The 14,868-nt window shown below is 36.8% G+C and overlaps 10 protein-coding genes across 10 annotated transcripts, besides 6 other annotated features; 7 read left to right on the forward strand and 3 right to left on the reverse strand.

The window, feature by feature from the left end:
• Nucleotides 1-27: 27 nt before the first annotated feature.
• TA15325 (uncharacterized protein) lies at nt 28-2,519 on the forward strand (the record flags this gene model as incomplete). The annotated part of the gene is made up of 2 exons (XM_946798.1): nt 28-174; nt 201-2,519. 2 exons carry the CDS (start codon nt 28-30, stop codon nt 2,517-2,519), a joined length of 2,466 nt encoding a protein of 821 aa, XP_951891.1.
• Nucleotides 2,406-2,474: a sequence feature (1 probable transmembrane helix predicted for TA15325 by TMHMM2.0 at aa 785-807).
• A 29-nt stretch (nt 2,520-2,548) lies between the features above and the next one.
• Nucleotides 2,549-3,780, forward strand: TA15320 (uncharacterized protein; the record flags this gene model as incomplete). Its single annotated transcript, XM_946799.1, is given in 2 exon segments — nt 2,549-2,585; nt 2,597-3,780. The coding sequence occupies 2 exon segments, from the start codon at nt 2,549-2,551 to the stop codon at nt 3,778-3,780; spliced, it is 1,221 nt and encodes a 406-aa protein (XP_951892.1).
• Nucleotides 3,781-3,941: 161 nt separating this feature from the next.
• TA15315 (Tpr-related protein family member, putative) lies at nt 3,942-4,379 on the reverse strand (the record flags this gene model as incomplete). The annotated part of the gene is made up of 1 exon (XM_946800.1): nt 3,942-4,379. One exon carries the CDS (start codon nt 4,377-4,379, stop codon nt 3,942-3,944), a length of 438 nt encoding a protein of 145 aa, XP_951893.1.
• Nucleotides 4,035-4,103: a sequence feature (2 probable transmembrane helices predicted for TA15315 by TMHMM2.0 at aa 50-72 and 93-115).
• Nucleotides 4,164-4,232: a sequence feature (2 probable transmembrane helices predicted for TA15315 by TMHMM2.0 at aa 50-72 and 93-115).
• A 356-nt stretch (nt 4,380-4,735) lies between the features above and the next one.
• TA15310 (Tpr-related protein family member, putative) lies at nt 4,736-5,554 on the forward strand (the record flags this gene model as incomplete). Its single annotated transcript, XM_946801.1, has 1 exon — nt 4,736-5,554. One exon carries the CDS (start codon nt 4,736-4,738, stop codon nt 5,552-5,554), a length of 819 nt encoding a protein of 272 aa, XP_951894.1.
• Nucleotides 5,480-5,548: a sequence feature (1 probable transmembrane helix predicted for TA15310 by TMHMM2.0 at aa 249-271).
• A 701-nt stretch (nt 5,555-6,255) lies between the features above and the next one.
• Nucleotides 6,256-6,321: a sequence feature (Signal peptide predicted for TA15305 by SignalP 2.0 HMM (Signal peptide probability 0.997, signal anchor probability 0.002) with cleavage site probability 0.635 between residues 22 and 23).
• On the forward strand, nt 6,256-7,971 carry TA15305 (SfiI-subtelomeric fragment related protein family member, putative; the record flags this gene model as incomplete). The annotated part of the gene is made up of 1 exon (XM_946802.1): nt 6,256-7,971. One exon carries the CDS (start codon nt 6,256-6,258, stop codon nt 7,969-7,971), a length of 1,716 nt encoding a protein of 571 aa, XP_951895.1.
• A 583-nt stretch (nt 7,972-8,554) lies between these two features.
• On the forward strand, nt 8,555-10,898 carry TA15300 (uncharacterized protein; the record flags this gene model as incomplete). Its single annotated transcript, XM_946803.1, has 6 exons — nt 8,555-8,648; nt 8,743-9,042; nt 9,072-9,227; nt 9,259-10,010; nt 10,080-10,495; nt 10,526-10,898. 6 exons carry the CDS (start codon nt 8,555-8,557, stop codon nt 10,896-10,898), a joined length of 2,091 nt encoding a protein of 696 aa, XP_951896.1.
• Nucleotides 10,899-11,187: 289 nt separating this feature from the next.
• On the forward strand, nt 11,188-12,150 carry TA15295 (uncharacterized protein; the record flags this gene model as incomplete). The annotated part of the gene is made up of 1 exon (XM_946804.1): nt 11,188-12,150. One exon carries the CDS (start codon nt 11,188-11,190, stop codon nt 12,148-12,150), a length of 963 nt encoding a protein of 320 aa, XP_951897.1.
• Nucleotides 12,151-12,476: 326 nt separating this feature from the next.
• TA15290 (uncharacterized protein) lies at nt 12,477-13,145 on the forward strand (the record flags this gene model as incomplete). Its single annotated transcript, XM_946805.1, has 1 exon — nt 12,477-13,145. One exon carries the CDS (start codon nt 12,477-12,479, stop codon nt 13,143-13,145), a length of 669 nt encoding a protein of 222 aa, XP_951898.1.
• A 149-nt stretch (nt 13,146-13,294) lies between these two features.
• Nucleotides 13,295-14,155, reverse strand: TA15285 (uncharacterized protein; the record flags this gene model as incomplete). Its single annotated transcript, XM_946806.1, has 1 exon — nt 13,295-14,155. The coding sequence occupies one exon, from the start codon at nt 14,153-14,155 to the stop codon at nt 13,295-13,297; it is 861 nt and encodes a 286-aa protein (XP_951899.1).
• Nucleotides 14,111-14,155: a sequence feature (Signal peptide predicted for TA15285 by SignalP 2.0 HMM (Signal peptide probability 0.912, signal anchor probability 0.000) with cleavage site probability 0.880 between residues 15 and 16).
• A 73-nt stretch (nt 14,156-14,228) lies between these two features.
• Nucleotides 14,229-14,856, reverse strand: TA15270 (uncharacterized protein; the record flags this gene model as incomplete). The annotated part of the gene is made up of 2 exons (XM_946807.1): nt 14,229-14,714; nt 14,746-14,856. 2 exons carry the CDS (start codon nt 14,854-14,856, stop codon nt 14,229-14,231), a joined length of 597 nt encoding a protein of 198 aa, XP_951900.1.
• Nucleotides 14,857-14,868: the final 12 nt, after the last annotated feature.

Here is a 14,868-nt window from a genome sequence, read left to right on the forward strand (position 1 = left end):
TTTATCAAGTGATAAGTTAAGGGATCGATGTACAAACTAGTATTGTTCATGCCAACGGACTCACAAACTATTCCACTCAAATACAGCAGAAGGCCAATGACCTTAAAGAAACTGCCGGTCCTCAATCCACCAGTGAACTTGGTTCTACTCAGAAGACTGATCTCCAACAAGGTGGTAATATTGCTCAAGCTAATCTCAAGGATAAAGCCACAACGCTAGCTCAGAAGGCCGGATTACTTCACACAGCAGCTGAAAAAATAGTTCAAGCTTCTCAGCAACAGGGTACTCCACTTGCTACACTTCAAGGTCAAGCTGGACTTCTTAAGACGGCAGCCGGCAATGAAAGTAGTGGTAGCGGTCTATTCACGACTGCAGAAGAACTACTAGAGCAAGCTACTCAGCTTGGTCAACCTGCTCATGAACAGGCTGATGGAGTCATAGACGCATTTGACAAAGTAGATAAACAGTACGAAGCACTAATGGGAAAAGCCAAAGAAAGTGGGCTAACCAGTGATCCCAAGGTTACCGCTGTTATCAAGGCCTACCATGGAGTTAAGAACACCTATTACCAAATGCTCATAGGATACAGGTTTAGATACCTAATTGGCACTGGTGGTGACGAAAAGATTCTACATAAGGCCAACGAACTATATGGCGCAGCCGACTCACTAGCCAAAAATCTTCAATCTGATCAAGAACCTAAGAAAACCCTCAAGGAACTTGCCAACAACCTTGCCAATGCTACCAACGATACCGCCGGTCTCCAACAGGCCCTCTCTGAACTCAAAGGTGCTCAAGATGATCAAATTGCTACCAAGGCCCTTGCTGTAATCACTAAATTCAAAGAGGTCAAAAATGCCTACGATAAGGTTAAGGAAAAAGAAAAGGAATATAATAGGCTTGCTGGTCCTGAATATAGCCCAGTTAAAGATGCTTTCAAAGCGCTTGAAGAAAAGTTTGGTGTCCTTAAGAAGTCCATTGTAAATGTTCTCAAGCTTAGGGTTCAAGAACTATCCGCCCTGGCCCAAGCACTTAACCAAAAAGCCAGTACACTATCTACTAGTGATATTTCTGAACTTCGTGATCAAGCCACTCAACTAGCTAATGCAGCCAGTCAAAGTACTGGTCTACACGCTAAGGCAGCAGCATTGGTAGAAGCTATCAATAATGGTGAAGCTGCTACTGAGTCCAGGGCCGGCGGAGTAATAACCCAATTTGGAGCAGTCAGAACAGCATACGATGCACTGGCAGGTCAACCGACATACTCATCTGTCGTAGAAAAAATAAAACAAGGTCAACCACTATCAGATGGTGATGAACTAAAGGTCAAGAAAGTTGATGACGCCTACACCGCTCTCAAGACACTATATGATAAGATACTAAACTTTACCAAAACAACAAAAGTTAAAGCAGCAGCAGGTACAGGTACAAGCGATGGTAAACTCCGAGACTTGGCCGACAAACTATATAAAACAGCCAGTGCACTTAATACTGCAGTTACTAATTTTGATGATTCTAGTGGAGATGCTGCCAAAGTACTCCAGGCTAAGGCTGGCACAAGTCAATCAAGTCCTGGTACACTCCGAAAACTCGCAGCTGATCTACATGACAAAGCCGATGCACTTAAAAATGCAGTTACTTCTGCTAGTCCTGCTGTTAATGATGCTAATGCTGCCCAACAACTCGCCACTGCCGTCGGTGATAGTGAAACCGCTCCTGGAATATCACTAAGAAAGGCTCTCGCTCAACTTGCTACTGCTCAAGCTGGTGATCTAACAACTCCGGCCAAAGCTGTTACAGATGCATACAAAAAAGACGACAGTGATGGTGTCAAAGATAAATTCGAAGAAGTTAAGAAGAAAGAATCTACTTATAATGCTAACCCCGCTACGAAGGCTGCATATGAAGCAGTTGTAGCCGCAATGAATGCTTTCGATGCTGTGTATAGGCCTGAAGAACTACTCATGGAGGCTATAGCTGAAGAAGGCACTCAAGGAGATAATCTAGCAAAGGCACTCAATGATCTTAGTAGTCTGTATGCTGAAAAAGGTACTCCTAATCTATTACCTTCTAAGGCCACTGCTGTTAAAAAAGCATTTGTAGATGGCTTTGGACCTACCGTAAATGCTAGGTTCAACGCTGTTGTGGCACAAGCTAATGCATACGAACAGGGCACTACTATTAAATCTGAGAAATACGCTCAACTTCTTGAAGCCTGGACCAATTTCAACAATAAATACTACGAGGTCATATCCTTTTACAAATACCATATCATTATACTTTCCTCAATCATTATTCAGTGGTCATACTGGTCACCTAAAACCGTATTCGCAGGTGACGGAATGGGTGGCTGGAAAAAATACGAATATGGTTTTGGTACTCCTAAACAACTTGTGAATAATTCCTTCTGGCATGCATTTGATATTCTTATAGTCCTTAAGATATCACTTGCTGTCATCTTTATTTGTTGTCTTCATTATAGAGATTCTTCACTATCTAGATCTATTGTTAATCATTAAAATGCTTTGACTCATTGATTATAATCCCTATGTGTACTTGGGTAACTGGGGATACCATCACCAAAAGTCTTGTAAAGGTGGAGGTGCTCTAGATGATAAGGGTGAGTGCCAAGATTGCACCACCGAATGTGACACCACAAACAGTATAAAACTCCAAGATGCTCTAAATCTCAGTGTAGCTGGAGATGCTGTCACTCTCAATGGTACTAGTGTTGGTACTCCCAAATTTGAGTCTAATGCCACCATCACTATAACATCCGAAAGTGTTGACTTCACAGAACTCACTGAAAATGTTACGATCAAAATCTCCACAGGTGGAACGATCAAAAATTCTGATGGTAATCTCACAATCGGTAATCGAATCTCTAAGGGTGAAGTTCTAAAACTTGATGCCACTGGTGAGATCACTGAACCTGAAAGTGCTAAAGGTAAAGCAGTTAATCTCAAAGGTACCATAGTGGTCACCTCCACTGGTCAAGCAATTGGCTCTACACTCACCATCTCTGGAGGTCCCAGCAGTGGTGTAGGTGGATCCCTCACTCTCACTAGTGGTGCTGGTAATGTCACTATCCAGAATGTTTCTAATCTCAAAATCACTAGTACTGCCCTCACAAGTCTTAAGGGTGCCACTGGTACTCTTAAGATTGGCACAGGTAGTCCTGACACACCAGTCAAATACAAGATTTTTACATCAAATACTATAATTCTTGGACTCAACACACTCAGCAGCATCACTGCTAATGCTGATGGTGCCAAGGTAACTCTCAAAGGTGTTCCAACATCACAAATCACTATAGCTCCCAATGGTACTACTACTGATGGTATAAATGCCACTCTAAATGATATTACATTCACCAAGGATGACAATGGCTTCACTAGTCTCAAAGGTGATGGTGCTACACTAACTCTAGCTCAAACCTTCACTGGTGCCAAAATTATCAAGTCTGGTGGTCAACTCACCAAAGATACCCATCTCACTGAAGGCACTGAGCTCAAACTAGAATGCACTACTAGTACTAGTGGTACCACAATAACAATTACTAACATCAAAGTCACTAGCCATGGTAAAAGTCTCAATGGTGCTGACACCTATAATCTCATTGGTGGCATAACAGGAACACTCAGCATCACTGCTGGTGGTGGAGGTGTCACAGGCAACCTCACAATCACCGGGATCGGTTATGATTCCTATGAAATCCATGACAAACACCAAAAAGATCTGTGTTGTTACTATGGTAAGGTTTATAAGTGGACACAATAGGCATCCACACACGTACCAAAATCAGCATCAGGACAAGAACTATGCGACGAAGGTAAAGAAGCTAAAAATCTTGTTCATGCTTGGATCTGGCACTTCTTTGATATTCTGATGGTAATTAAGATCTTACTAGCCATTTTATATATTCGCTTCATTATAGAAAATCACATAGCTACTCTTGAACTTGTTCTGTTACCAATCCAGCTGGCTGGTGGTATTAATGGACGGCTCAAATACAATAGTAGTAATCTAACTGACACCACCATCAATGGTGTTACCATTAATCCAATCAATATTTCATGACACATATAAAATATAATGGATAATGCAGTGGACATTTTGGGTTGATTAATTATAGCACTGCACATGAAGGAATCTCTATAATGAATTGAATATATAAATATATAAGCTAGAGAGATTTTGATAACTAGAAAAATATCAAAAGCATGATAAAACCCAGGTCCTTCCGATGTCCAGCCGACAAAGCCAGTTCCTCCTTGGTATTCGGTTTTAGGTGAGTACTCTTGAGCATATTTAATTAGCATAGCTCCTCCTTGGTATTCGGTTTTAGGTGAGTACTCTTGAGCATATTTAATTAGCATAGCTACATTGACAGGTGTGACACCCATCGAACTAGCTAACAGCAGCCGGCACGACTAGTAGTAGTGGTCTGGCAAAGGCTGCAGATGATATAAAAAGTGGTGTTAATGTTACAAAGGCCACAGCACTTAAAGAGAAGGCCGATGGTGATGATGCACTTAGTACACTTAAAACTAAAGCCGGCGATCTAGCCACTGAAGCTGGAAAACTAGCCACTGATCCTTCTAATGCTTCTAATAATGCCAACAGTGTGATAGAAAAATACAAAGAATTGGATGATGAATACAATAGACTAAGTACTACTGACAAACCTAAGGTCGAGAAGGAGTTTGGGGCTGTCAAACATATATACGATCGAATGCTTAACGTCACTAAGGCCAATCAACTTAATGCCCAAGCTTCCGGTATGCTAATTGATGCCGGAACACTATATACTCAAGCCAACTTACTAGCCGGTAAAGCTAAGGGTCAAACTGCTCTAGATGATGAGGCACTTAAACAAAAAGCTGGTGAAACTCCTAATGATGGACTCCGTGGACTGGCCAAAACCCTCTATGATAGTGCCAAAGCACTTCAAGATGCAGTTAGTGCTGGTGCTGGTGATGGTGATGAAAAGGCTGCCGAAAATCTTGCCACTGCTGTCGGTCAAACTGAATCCACAGGAATTCGAAATGCACTCAAACTACTTGCTGAAGAACAAACTACTTCTCAACTATCTAAGAAGGCCCAGGATGTTAGAGATGCATACGAAAAAGGCACTAATGGCGTAAAACCTAAATTCGAAGCAGTTAAGGGTAAAAAAGAAACATATAAAAGTGCTGGTAAAGAATCCGAGTATCAAGCAGTTGTTGAGGCCTGGGAAGCTTTCAATGCTCTATATGATGCTGATCTCAAAAAACTTGCCAAAGAACTAAATGGAGCAGCCAATACACTCAGTGGTAGTCCGACTGTTACTACTGCCCAAAACTTCAAAGAAGAATATGACGCATTCAAACTCAAAGGCAAATCCACCATCACCATCACCGGCGTCGGCAACAGCGACAAAAAAAACATCACCATTACCAATCTACCTAACATCAACGACACATTTAAACCTAGACAAATCAAGTTTTGGGTTATCATATTTCCATCAATCGTTAGTCAGTGGTTAAACTTAATCACATATGTAATACTATAGGTTGTAAACCTGATTGGTGATAAGGGTAGTCTTACCTGGCAACATTGAAGACCAACTTCAAATAGGTATTGGTACTGATGATAGCCCTGGAGCTCTTTCATAAGATCTATCTACTAAGGATAAGATTGTCAGGTCTCAATACTAAAGTTAAACAAAAATTGACAATGCTAGCGATCTTTCAAGAAAAGTCAACACACTAGGTACTGATGCTGGTAGGGACCATTAATGGGACCACTTAAATAACTGAATATACCGTGCAAAAGTGATAAGTAAGTGTAAATAACTTAATAAACAATCATATTCTAAGGTTAGGAAGCGTGGAAAAACTAATAAAAATTCGGATGTTTAATAAGCAATGGTGTCGTAAATAATTTAATGCTAACATTTGTTTAACTAAGATAACTTCAAAAAGTGAAAATAGTCACAGCTTATATGAAGTATTTGTGGCAAAAGGTAAAACTTCTGTAGTAAGAGTAATAAAGTAAATAATGAAGAGAATTTTGTCGATTTTTATACATAAATTTAAATTGGTCTAAATAAAGCCATACTGAATATAAAAACATTTTTTGAAAGAATCATAACGAACATGCAGTCAATATTTAAGGATTTTAATAGGTACCTTTGACATGCCTAATTGGACAATTAATGTTACGATTACAAAAGTTAGAACTATGACTAAAATTTAGAACTTGTTATTTTCTATGAGAATATCTTCAACTACAAAATGGATTTTATTATGTTTAATTATTGCCCAGCTATGTGGTGCCGAAGGTAATGGAAATTCTGAAGATTCACCATCCAATCAAGCCGAACAGTCTCAGTCTGCTGATTTAAGTAGTGAACAAACCACTGAAAACAATGTAGAAGATGTTCCCAAAAATTCTGTTGATACCCATGGCCATAGCCCACAAGATACACAACAATCTGAGTCCGAAAATCCATCAGAACTTCAACCAACAAATAATAATGAAAAATTAGAAGAACCTTCACAAGGTTTGGAACCAACAAACACACCTGATGTAGTAGCAACTATATTTTATGTACCCATAATCCTTACACCAGTAAAACTTGACCTCGGCATCAAGAGGGATACCAAAGATTTTAACTATAGAAGTACGGCAGTCCAGTGCATGTACACCCCCAAAAGTGGTCGAATATTTAGTGAAGTGATCATATCGGACCCTTATGGGTTTTCTTTAGTTATTTGGAAACCCAAATCCCAAAGCGAGTATTCCTACGAAGTTTCAGTGTATACTATTAAGGATACAATAATTCTCTCTGTAAAGATTTCCATGCTTAATGGTACTAAAAAGGTCTTCGGAAGACCTTTTATTCATTCAAATTGGCAAGATATTACCTTTCCACTTGGTGTTAAACTTTTAACAACTAAACAAGACGGCACTAAGGTTGAATTGGGCCCTAGCGATTATATATTAAATACTCATTGTGGACATAGTTTTTCATATACTTTTCATCTATATCCGCATCCAAAATGCACTGAAATAAAACATGAAAACAAAACTGTTTGGAGCTACCGATCTCATTATATCATATCTAATGGAATCCCTATATCTGGTTCATATCCCACTTGTATTTTATATACTATATCATATAATTTAAACCATTTTCTTTGCAAACATTACAAAAAAGATTCAGAAATTCACAACTTCAGACTCTGGTTCAGTGATGGTTTTTACATTGATTCCTCACTCGAAAATGGACAGTGGAAACAAAAATTCCATCTATATAAGACTTTATCTCTCCCAATTGCATCAGAAACTGATAATGAAATTTCTCTAGATGTAACTCTGGACAAGAGCACAGATCAGTTTGATTATGAATACTATAACTGTCCCAACTCTGGCTACAGTGTTTTTAAAATATTTACTGCCAAAAAGGGGTATAAGTTCGCTTCGGTCACTGAACAAAATCTTGTTATTTGGAACAATTCTAACGATCAATCTGAATTTTCCACTAAGGTAGTGGCTCAGACCTCCATTAAATTTATAGAGGCCGATAAACAAGTGACAATACACACTAATAAGGATAATAAAATATTTTACAAGTTAAGGGAAGATGGAAAATGGATAGATTCAAAGGAAAAATATAGAAAAAATAAACTCAAACTCATAACCCTTAATGAAGACGGATCTACTAGTGAAGATGATACTAGCAAATTTGATATTGGATATGATTTTTCTATAGTTAATTACATATTTAAATCAGGAGCTAAATGCATCGAGGTCAAATGCGATGACATAGTTGTGTGGAAATATGATTCTTCGCAAGGAGAAAGTCACTATCCCCAAAAAGTATCTTTTAACACTATAACCGGGAACATTCGTATTCTTTTAAACAATAGACTATACTTTTATAGTCTACAAGGTCTTGAATGGAATATGGTACTTCAAATATAGAACGATTTATCTAAAAAGACTGTTTATCAAGATACAGTTTGCTCACCCATTATTATTGATTTTATAGTTGAAATATTTCCTCAAGGTTCATATTAACTGTACATTGTTTTTTACAACGTCAAGTCATACACACCTTTTGCCTGAAGAGCAAATAAAATATTTGTTTTAAAACTTTGACATTAAAAATTTTCACTTTATAGTTTATCAAAAATTTCAAAATTAACTAAACGGTATATGCTTTTATCATAATCTTAAAATGTGTAATATTAATTTGTAATCACGGATTTAAATGGTATTTAAGGCCATGTCAAAATTGGTAAAAAACATCTAATTCAGTACAACTCAAATCAATTTATTTCATTTCGTATATAATGAATTAAAGTATATTAAATTTTAAATAACTAATACTTCTTAATAAACGTTATATATGTTTAGTTTAATTCCGTTAATTATTAGTCAGATAAAAAGCTATAAATATGACCTAAATGCCTTAAAATATATGAAGTTAAAATCTTTATTTTTATTGATCACATCTTACACATAGCACAATAACAAGTAGTTAGAGGAGGAGTTAGATTAATTTATGAAGATTCCATCGTTATTAAAACGTCCTACGAGTTCTATTCCATTACCATATGAAAAAATTTTAAATGATAGGTTCAACTTCAAGATTCCAAGTTCGGTGTTATTTTTAACTTTTACATAAAAATTCCAATTAACCCTTATACATTTAACTTTTATCCAAACAGTTCAAATTAAATTTTATTTTAGGCTCGGATTCCAGCTCAAATTCTCAATTTTTGGCCGTAAAATCGATTTTTGGTGATCTGACCACACGCACATCTTCCAATAAACAGGATTTACCACAAAATCCCTTCAGTAACTCATCCTATAGATTAAAAAATGATATTAACTTTGGAAACAATTGGATTCATGAAAAAACCAACCCGGAAAATCAAACATCAGATGATTTTCAGAGGACTTCTGGCCAGATTCGTCCAACTATTGACTCCAACCATCAGTTAACCGATTTTTCGACAGTTTCGGGCTCAACCAAATGTGCCACTAAAGGTTTTCTAGAAATTTGATATTTTTTTTAGATTCACCTATAAGTCCATTTAAACACATTTCAAAGATTAGTAAAGACGTTCCTAATTTGGACGACCTTAAACCTCCTCTAACTGATATATTCGAAGATTTAACTGTTGATTCCAGTGAAACGACTTTTGATCAAGCAATTTCTGCAGATTCGAGCGGTTTGTGTATTCCATTTATAATTAAGTATAGGTGTTTTTGATGTCAATGGTCGTTACTCTAGCTTAGAAATATATAAAAATGAGAGTGTGGACTCTATTGTATCGAGAGGAATTGATGTTCCTGAAAAGCTGAATCTGCTTATAAAGGAACGAGCTCTGAGAGGATTATCTGATGAATGCCTTGAAATCCTTTCTGAGATTAAGAAGCTCAAAATTCCCCTTTCAATAGAGACTTACAATAACTGCCTAATCAGTTGCATGAAAACTAATAACGCAAAGTTATCGAGATATTTGTTTTTATGTCTCAGGTCTGATTTGTTAACACCTGATTTGAGGACATACACGCTGATGATCAAGACACATGTTAACGCCGGTGATATTTCAAGTGCATTTTCACTATACAGGAAAATGGAAAACGAGGGAACGAAAGCAGATTTGGTTGTTTTTTCAGTGTTAATCGACTGCCTTGTAAGGGATAGGCAAATTAAGAACGCATGGAGCCTTTTCAATTACATGAGGACTTGGCGTCTTATTGACCCAGACGAAGTCCTATTTACGATTATGATTAAGAGCTGTAGCTATTCAAAGGAGGCGGAAAAGGCCCTAAATTTATATCAGGAAATGCTAACCATGAATAAATTTCCCACAATTTACACCTATATAGAACTAATCAACTGCCTTTCAAATCGCAAGGAGTACTTTCATCAATGTTTCCAGTTCTACAATCAAATAAAGGCTCAGGAATACCCAATCAATTCTCACATAATTCTACTACTACTTCAGGTTTCAAATTTTAACATTATTACATATAGTACATAAACATTATTTAGAATAATATATATGATTGGTTAGAGTTGCTGTACTGTTGGTAATGTGAGAAAAGCTAAGGAGTTGATTTTAGAGTCGCGTGCATTGGGAATAAAGCCGACTTTGGAGATGTACAACGTATACATAAAGACCCTTGCAGCCCAAATGAAACTGTCCAAACTGACTGAGAACGAAAAGATCAACAACATTAACAAAACGTGGTCAATAGTCCAATCCTTGCTTCCTCTGTACAGGTGCAATAATAGTTTAAACAATGAAAATGATGGAAATAAGGATATAGCTATGGAGGATGGAGACAAACGGAAACTGGTCAGACTATTAAATAGTGTGATTTTAGTGTATGAAAACGGCGGTTACTACGAATACGCCATGGACGTCCTGAACTGCTTTCAAGTTTTTAATCTAACACCTGACTATATGACTTATTTCATACTCCTAAGGTATCTTATTTAATGTTTAATAGATTTCAGGATGGTTGGCCCTAAGATGAAAGATCCAGGTCGCTTTTTTACTCTTTGGAGTCAGGCTAAAACTAAAATTGAACCTCAGAAAACACTCTTGTGCATGGCTCTGGACATGGCTATACTTTCAAGATCTGCCAAAAGAACCTTGGAGATACTAAACGACATGTACAATGCCAAGGTCTTTCCCACCCCTGCCCTTATGAAGAAACTCTATGAGTCTGGAAAGAAAATCACCCAGATTCACCTCATGATTAACAACTTAGTCACTCTCCAGAGGAAAATAACATACCAGGAAAAGCTAAATGACAATAAAATACTTCAAACATACGTTGACGAATTTGAACTTAACAAGGCGATCACACCGAACATTAAAATTTGATACACATCCATGCTAAATAATATGCCATTAATTATACTATATAAGCTATATAAATTTATTTTATGTATAATGTATCATTTAATACGGTTAGAAATAGAGGAGAAAAAATTTTCTCGGCAAATTCGCCTACGGACACCAAAACTAAATAATGTAAATATAATTGAGGATGGCCTCAAAAACATTATTTTCAAGCTATAAAGTTTTATATAAAAGATCCGAGCAGATTTTATCCACCAAAACTTGCTTATAAAGCAAATTACCGGCTTGGGACTTAAATTAGGTATTTGAGATGTCCGGTTTAAAGGTTCAAATACTGAAGGGGTTCAACACTTACAGCGACGATTTAATCAATAAAAAGAACACAAATTTAAATGCTAGGCGGCAGTTTAACACAAACATCAGTGATCTGGACGATCTTACTGGGACTCGAGTCAGGTCCAACGTCTTTGCAGTTTACCAACCCAGGCGGAAGGAGAACACAGATTTTGGAGGTTTTAATAAAAAAAATAAAGGCAGTAAAGAAATTGTCGAAAAACAAGAAATAGAGGAGAAAAAAATTATAGAGCCTGAAATTGTTCAGCAGGATGAGGTCGACATTACATCCTTCCTTTTCGAAAATGAGCCAAACAAGGATACAAATGAGGTTACAAACGAAGATAAAAATGACGTTACAAATGAAGTTACGAACGAGGTTATAAATGAGGTGGAAGTGGAGGATAAAAAGGAGCAATTTACTATAAGTGAACCTTTATTGGCCATCAGTGACGGAGAGGTCAAAGGTGTAGAAATTAATGACAACAGCGTGATTGATATGAGAAATATAGATGGATACTCAGATACTGATGATTCAACCATAATGGATGGGCATGGACTTGTGGAAAATAAGAAAACAAAAAAGGATGATTTAGGCGAAAAGTTTGACAAGTTTATGGAGATGATGAAGCAAAGGTTCGATAAAGACGAGATGAGAGAAAGGCACGAACAGAATATGGAAAAAATGAAAGAAGGGTTTAACACACTTATTAGTAAAATGGGAATGAAGAAATCGGGTGAGGGTAGGGATAGAAAACTAAGTAGAAGTTCGAGTGGAAGTTCAAACGATAGGTCAAAGAATTGGGGTTCTGGAATAAGCAGAGAAAATTTAAACAAAATGGGCGGCAAATTATTCTCGAGTGGCGTGAATGAATACGTTAAAAATGACGTTAAAAAAAGATGTTGTCTTAAATTAATGAAACCTAAAATGGGATTTTAAGTGAGTTTTAAATATAAGGCTTAAATGTTGGACTATCAGGTTTCACACCCTTTTACTTAAAATTAACTTCAATTCCCCAGTATTTTGTTAAAAATGACTCTGATTTTATCCTTAAACTTTGTTGACCACCTTTTTGGCCTAGATTCCATAATACTAAAATGGGTGTAAATTTGAAATTTATTCCAATTCATCTTCTTAACTTTTAACTCATTCAATCCCTTTCTTTTTATTTTGTTTAATGTAATGTTTAATTTGTTATAAAATTTTAAAATCCAACTCTGTAAATTATCCCACAAATATTAATTTGTTATCTTTCTAATATGTAAATGGACTTTAATGAATCTTTTGGTCCCGAAATTGTAAAACAATTTTCAGCTTTTGGTCTTTGGAATAACGGAAATTCCTTAGTCTTCCATCATAGAGGCTCAACTTTCCACAGACTATCCCTCGGAAGGAGTTTTAACAATTCACACTTGTACTTGAGTTTGGAGGAGACCATTTTTGCCCTTTTGAGGACTGATTTTGTCCTTGTTGATAATGACACTAAGGATTTTGTGACTCCGGAATCACTTATTCACTCTTTGGAAAATGATCATAGGGTTGGTGACTTACTAAGGGTTCACGTTTATCTCGCTTTCCAGAGGCTTGGCAAATGCCCAAGGCCTTTAATAGAGTTTTCTGACTTTACTATAAAATTTCCTAACATTGATCCTTTTTTAAAGTTACCTTCGTTCCCTAAAAAGAGGGACAAAGTGGAACTTCACTCCTTGTTAGAAGTGTTTAAAAAGAATTTAACTTCACAAAATTTTGATTTTAAAACTAGTATTCCTTTTCCTTCATTCACTGTTGACGGCTTAGAAGTGTTCACTGTAATGCCAGACTCAGCTGCCTGTGATATTCTTGACACTTTAACTGCCTTTAACTGCATCATCGCTATTTCTAATCTCGAGTCAGTATACTTTCTAGAAATTTCACCCCTTCAAATCAATATTTAACTTTTATAATTTTTTAGACTTAATTTTACACAAATTTATTTTTTAGCATTATTTTATACTAATTTTTATTATAGTTTAGTATAATGTTACCTGAATATTATATATAAGTATGATAATATATTATAGTATATTTATGTCATTCTATGGTATTAATCGTCGATTTGATCATCCACATTGACATCCACTTCTAAAATTGGATTATTAGGGCTAAGCCCGCCTTGCTTGACTTCAATTTCCATTTGCCGGAGCATTTCCACATTCTCAGGAGAAGCGTGGCTGAATACTGCCTCGTATCTCAGTCCGCAATAGTTCTGAGTACCCTCGAATTCCTCTTCAAAATCTTGCTTGTAGGCAGCTAAAGTTCTTTTCATGGTCGCAATCTTATATTTCGATTCTGGCTGGAATCCTTCAAACTTCTTATAAAATGGTTTTTCTATAGCTGGTTTCTGACCCTCAAACTCACCAAATGTCGCGTTTGGATCTTTCAATATCTTCTTTATAGTTTTCTCCTCATCATTAAAAAATTCACCATAATTATCCATAGTATTATTATTATTGGTGGTAGAATTAGTATTATTGGTGGAAGTACTATCAGTAGTATTGGTAGTAGAACCCGTAGTACCCTCAGTACTATTAGTAAGAGCATTTTTCTTAAAATACGTAGTGGAATAAGAAGAATAATACTCTTTGACATGGTTATATTTATCTGTGGATTTTGCGAGGTCCGGGATTTCGCCACCATCTCCAGGGACTTGAGATAGCCTTGGACCGAAGATCCTTTTTTGCATTCGTTTGGCACCTGAGATCAAACTTTGATTCATCATATCAAGTTTCATGTCTTCCAAAGGCAATGCGTGTTTAAGCCTCTTTGATCTTCTCTGTTCTCGTAGTTTCCTGTCATAATCTGGGTTCTTAGAATAAACTCTAAATTTGACCACTTTATAATCTACGGAATTAGGGTTAAAACAGGAAATTATGTCGACAAATATTAATATACATATTATCCTCATTTCTCTTTTACCACCTTAGTTTCCATTAACAATCATTAATAATGCTGGCTATTGTGTTTTAATAGTGTTTAGATTATTCGATGATTTTGAAGTTTTTAATTTCGGAAAGTGATTCGTTGAAATCAGCAGTTGGAGTTACTTCGTATGTGACATCTACAACTCCTTTTACAGGCTGGAGTGGCCTTCCTCTGAGGCCAATGTACCTGAGCTTGACGGGGCCTTTGTTTGAGAGAAAGTGAAGAGCTAGGTCCTGAACGCCTTTGAACTTCACTGAGTTCAAATTGTGAATGAATGAGCCGTGAAAGTCGGGAGGAAGGTTTAAGGTGAGGGTTGGAACAGTTGCTTCAACGTCACTGAAGTCGAAGTCAGGCCGATTCGCAAAGATTTTAAGCTCCAAGGCAGCCTCACTCTCGTTCACCGCTAAGAAATTATGCACATCACAGGGCTGTGAAAACGGCACTGTAAACAGCAATTCCGTTTCAACAGGGTCACTTAAAATCTCGGGTGGGCTCAAACGTTCGTCGTAAGGCTTAAATACTATTCTTCCCAGATTCGGATCCTGACCATAATATTTGTTGAAAGGAACTTACTGTGGTACTGTTAAAGACTCTTATTGATGGGAGGTCCAAATACTCCCTCAAGCATACGAATGTAGTTGCCAACTCATGTTCAGCTTTACAGTCGCAGTTTGCAGAATGCATCAAATTACTACA

Source organism: Theileria annulata, chromosome 2 (genome assembly GCF_000003225.4).
Source record: "Theileria annulata chromosome 2, complete sequence, *** SEQUENCING IN PROGRESS ***".
Taxonomy (NCBI): domain Eukaryota; phylum Apicomplexa; class Aconoidasida; order Piroplasmida; family Theileriidae; genus Theileria; species Theileria annulata.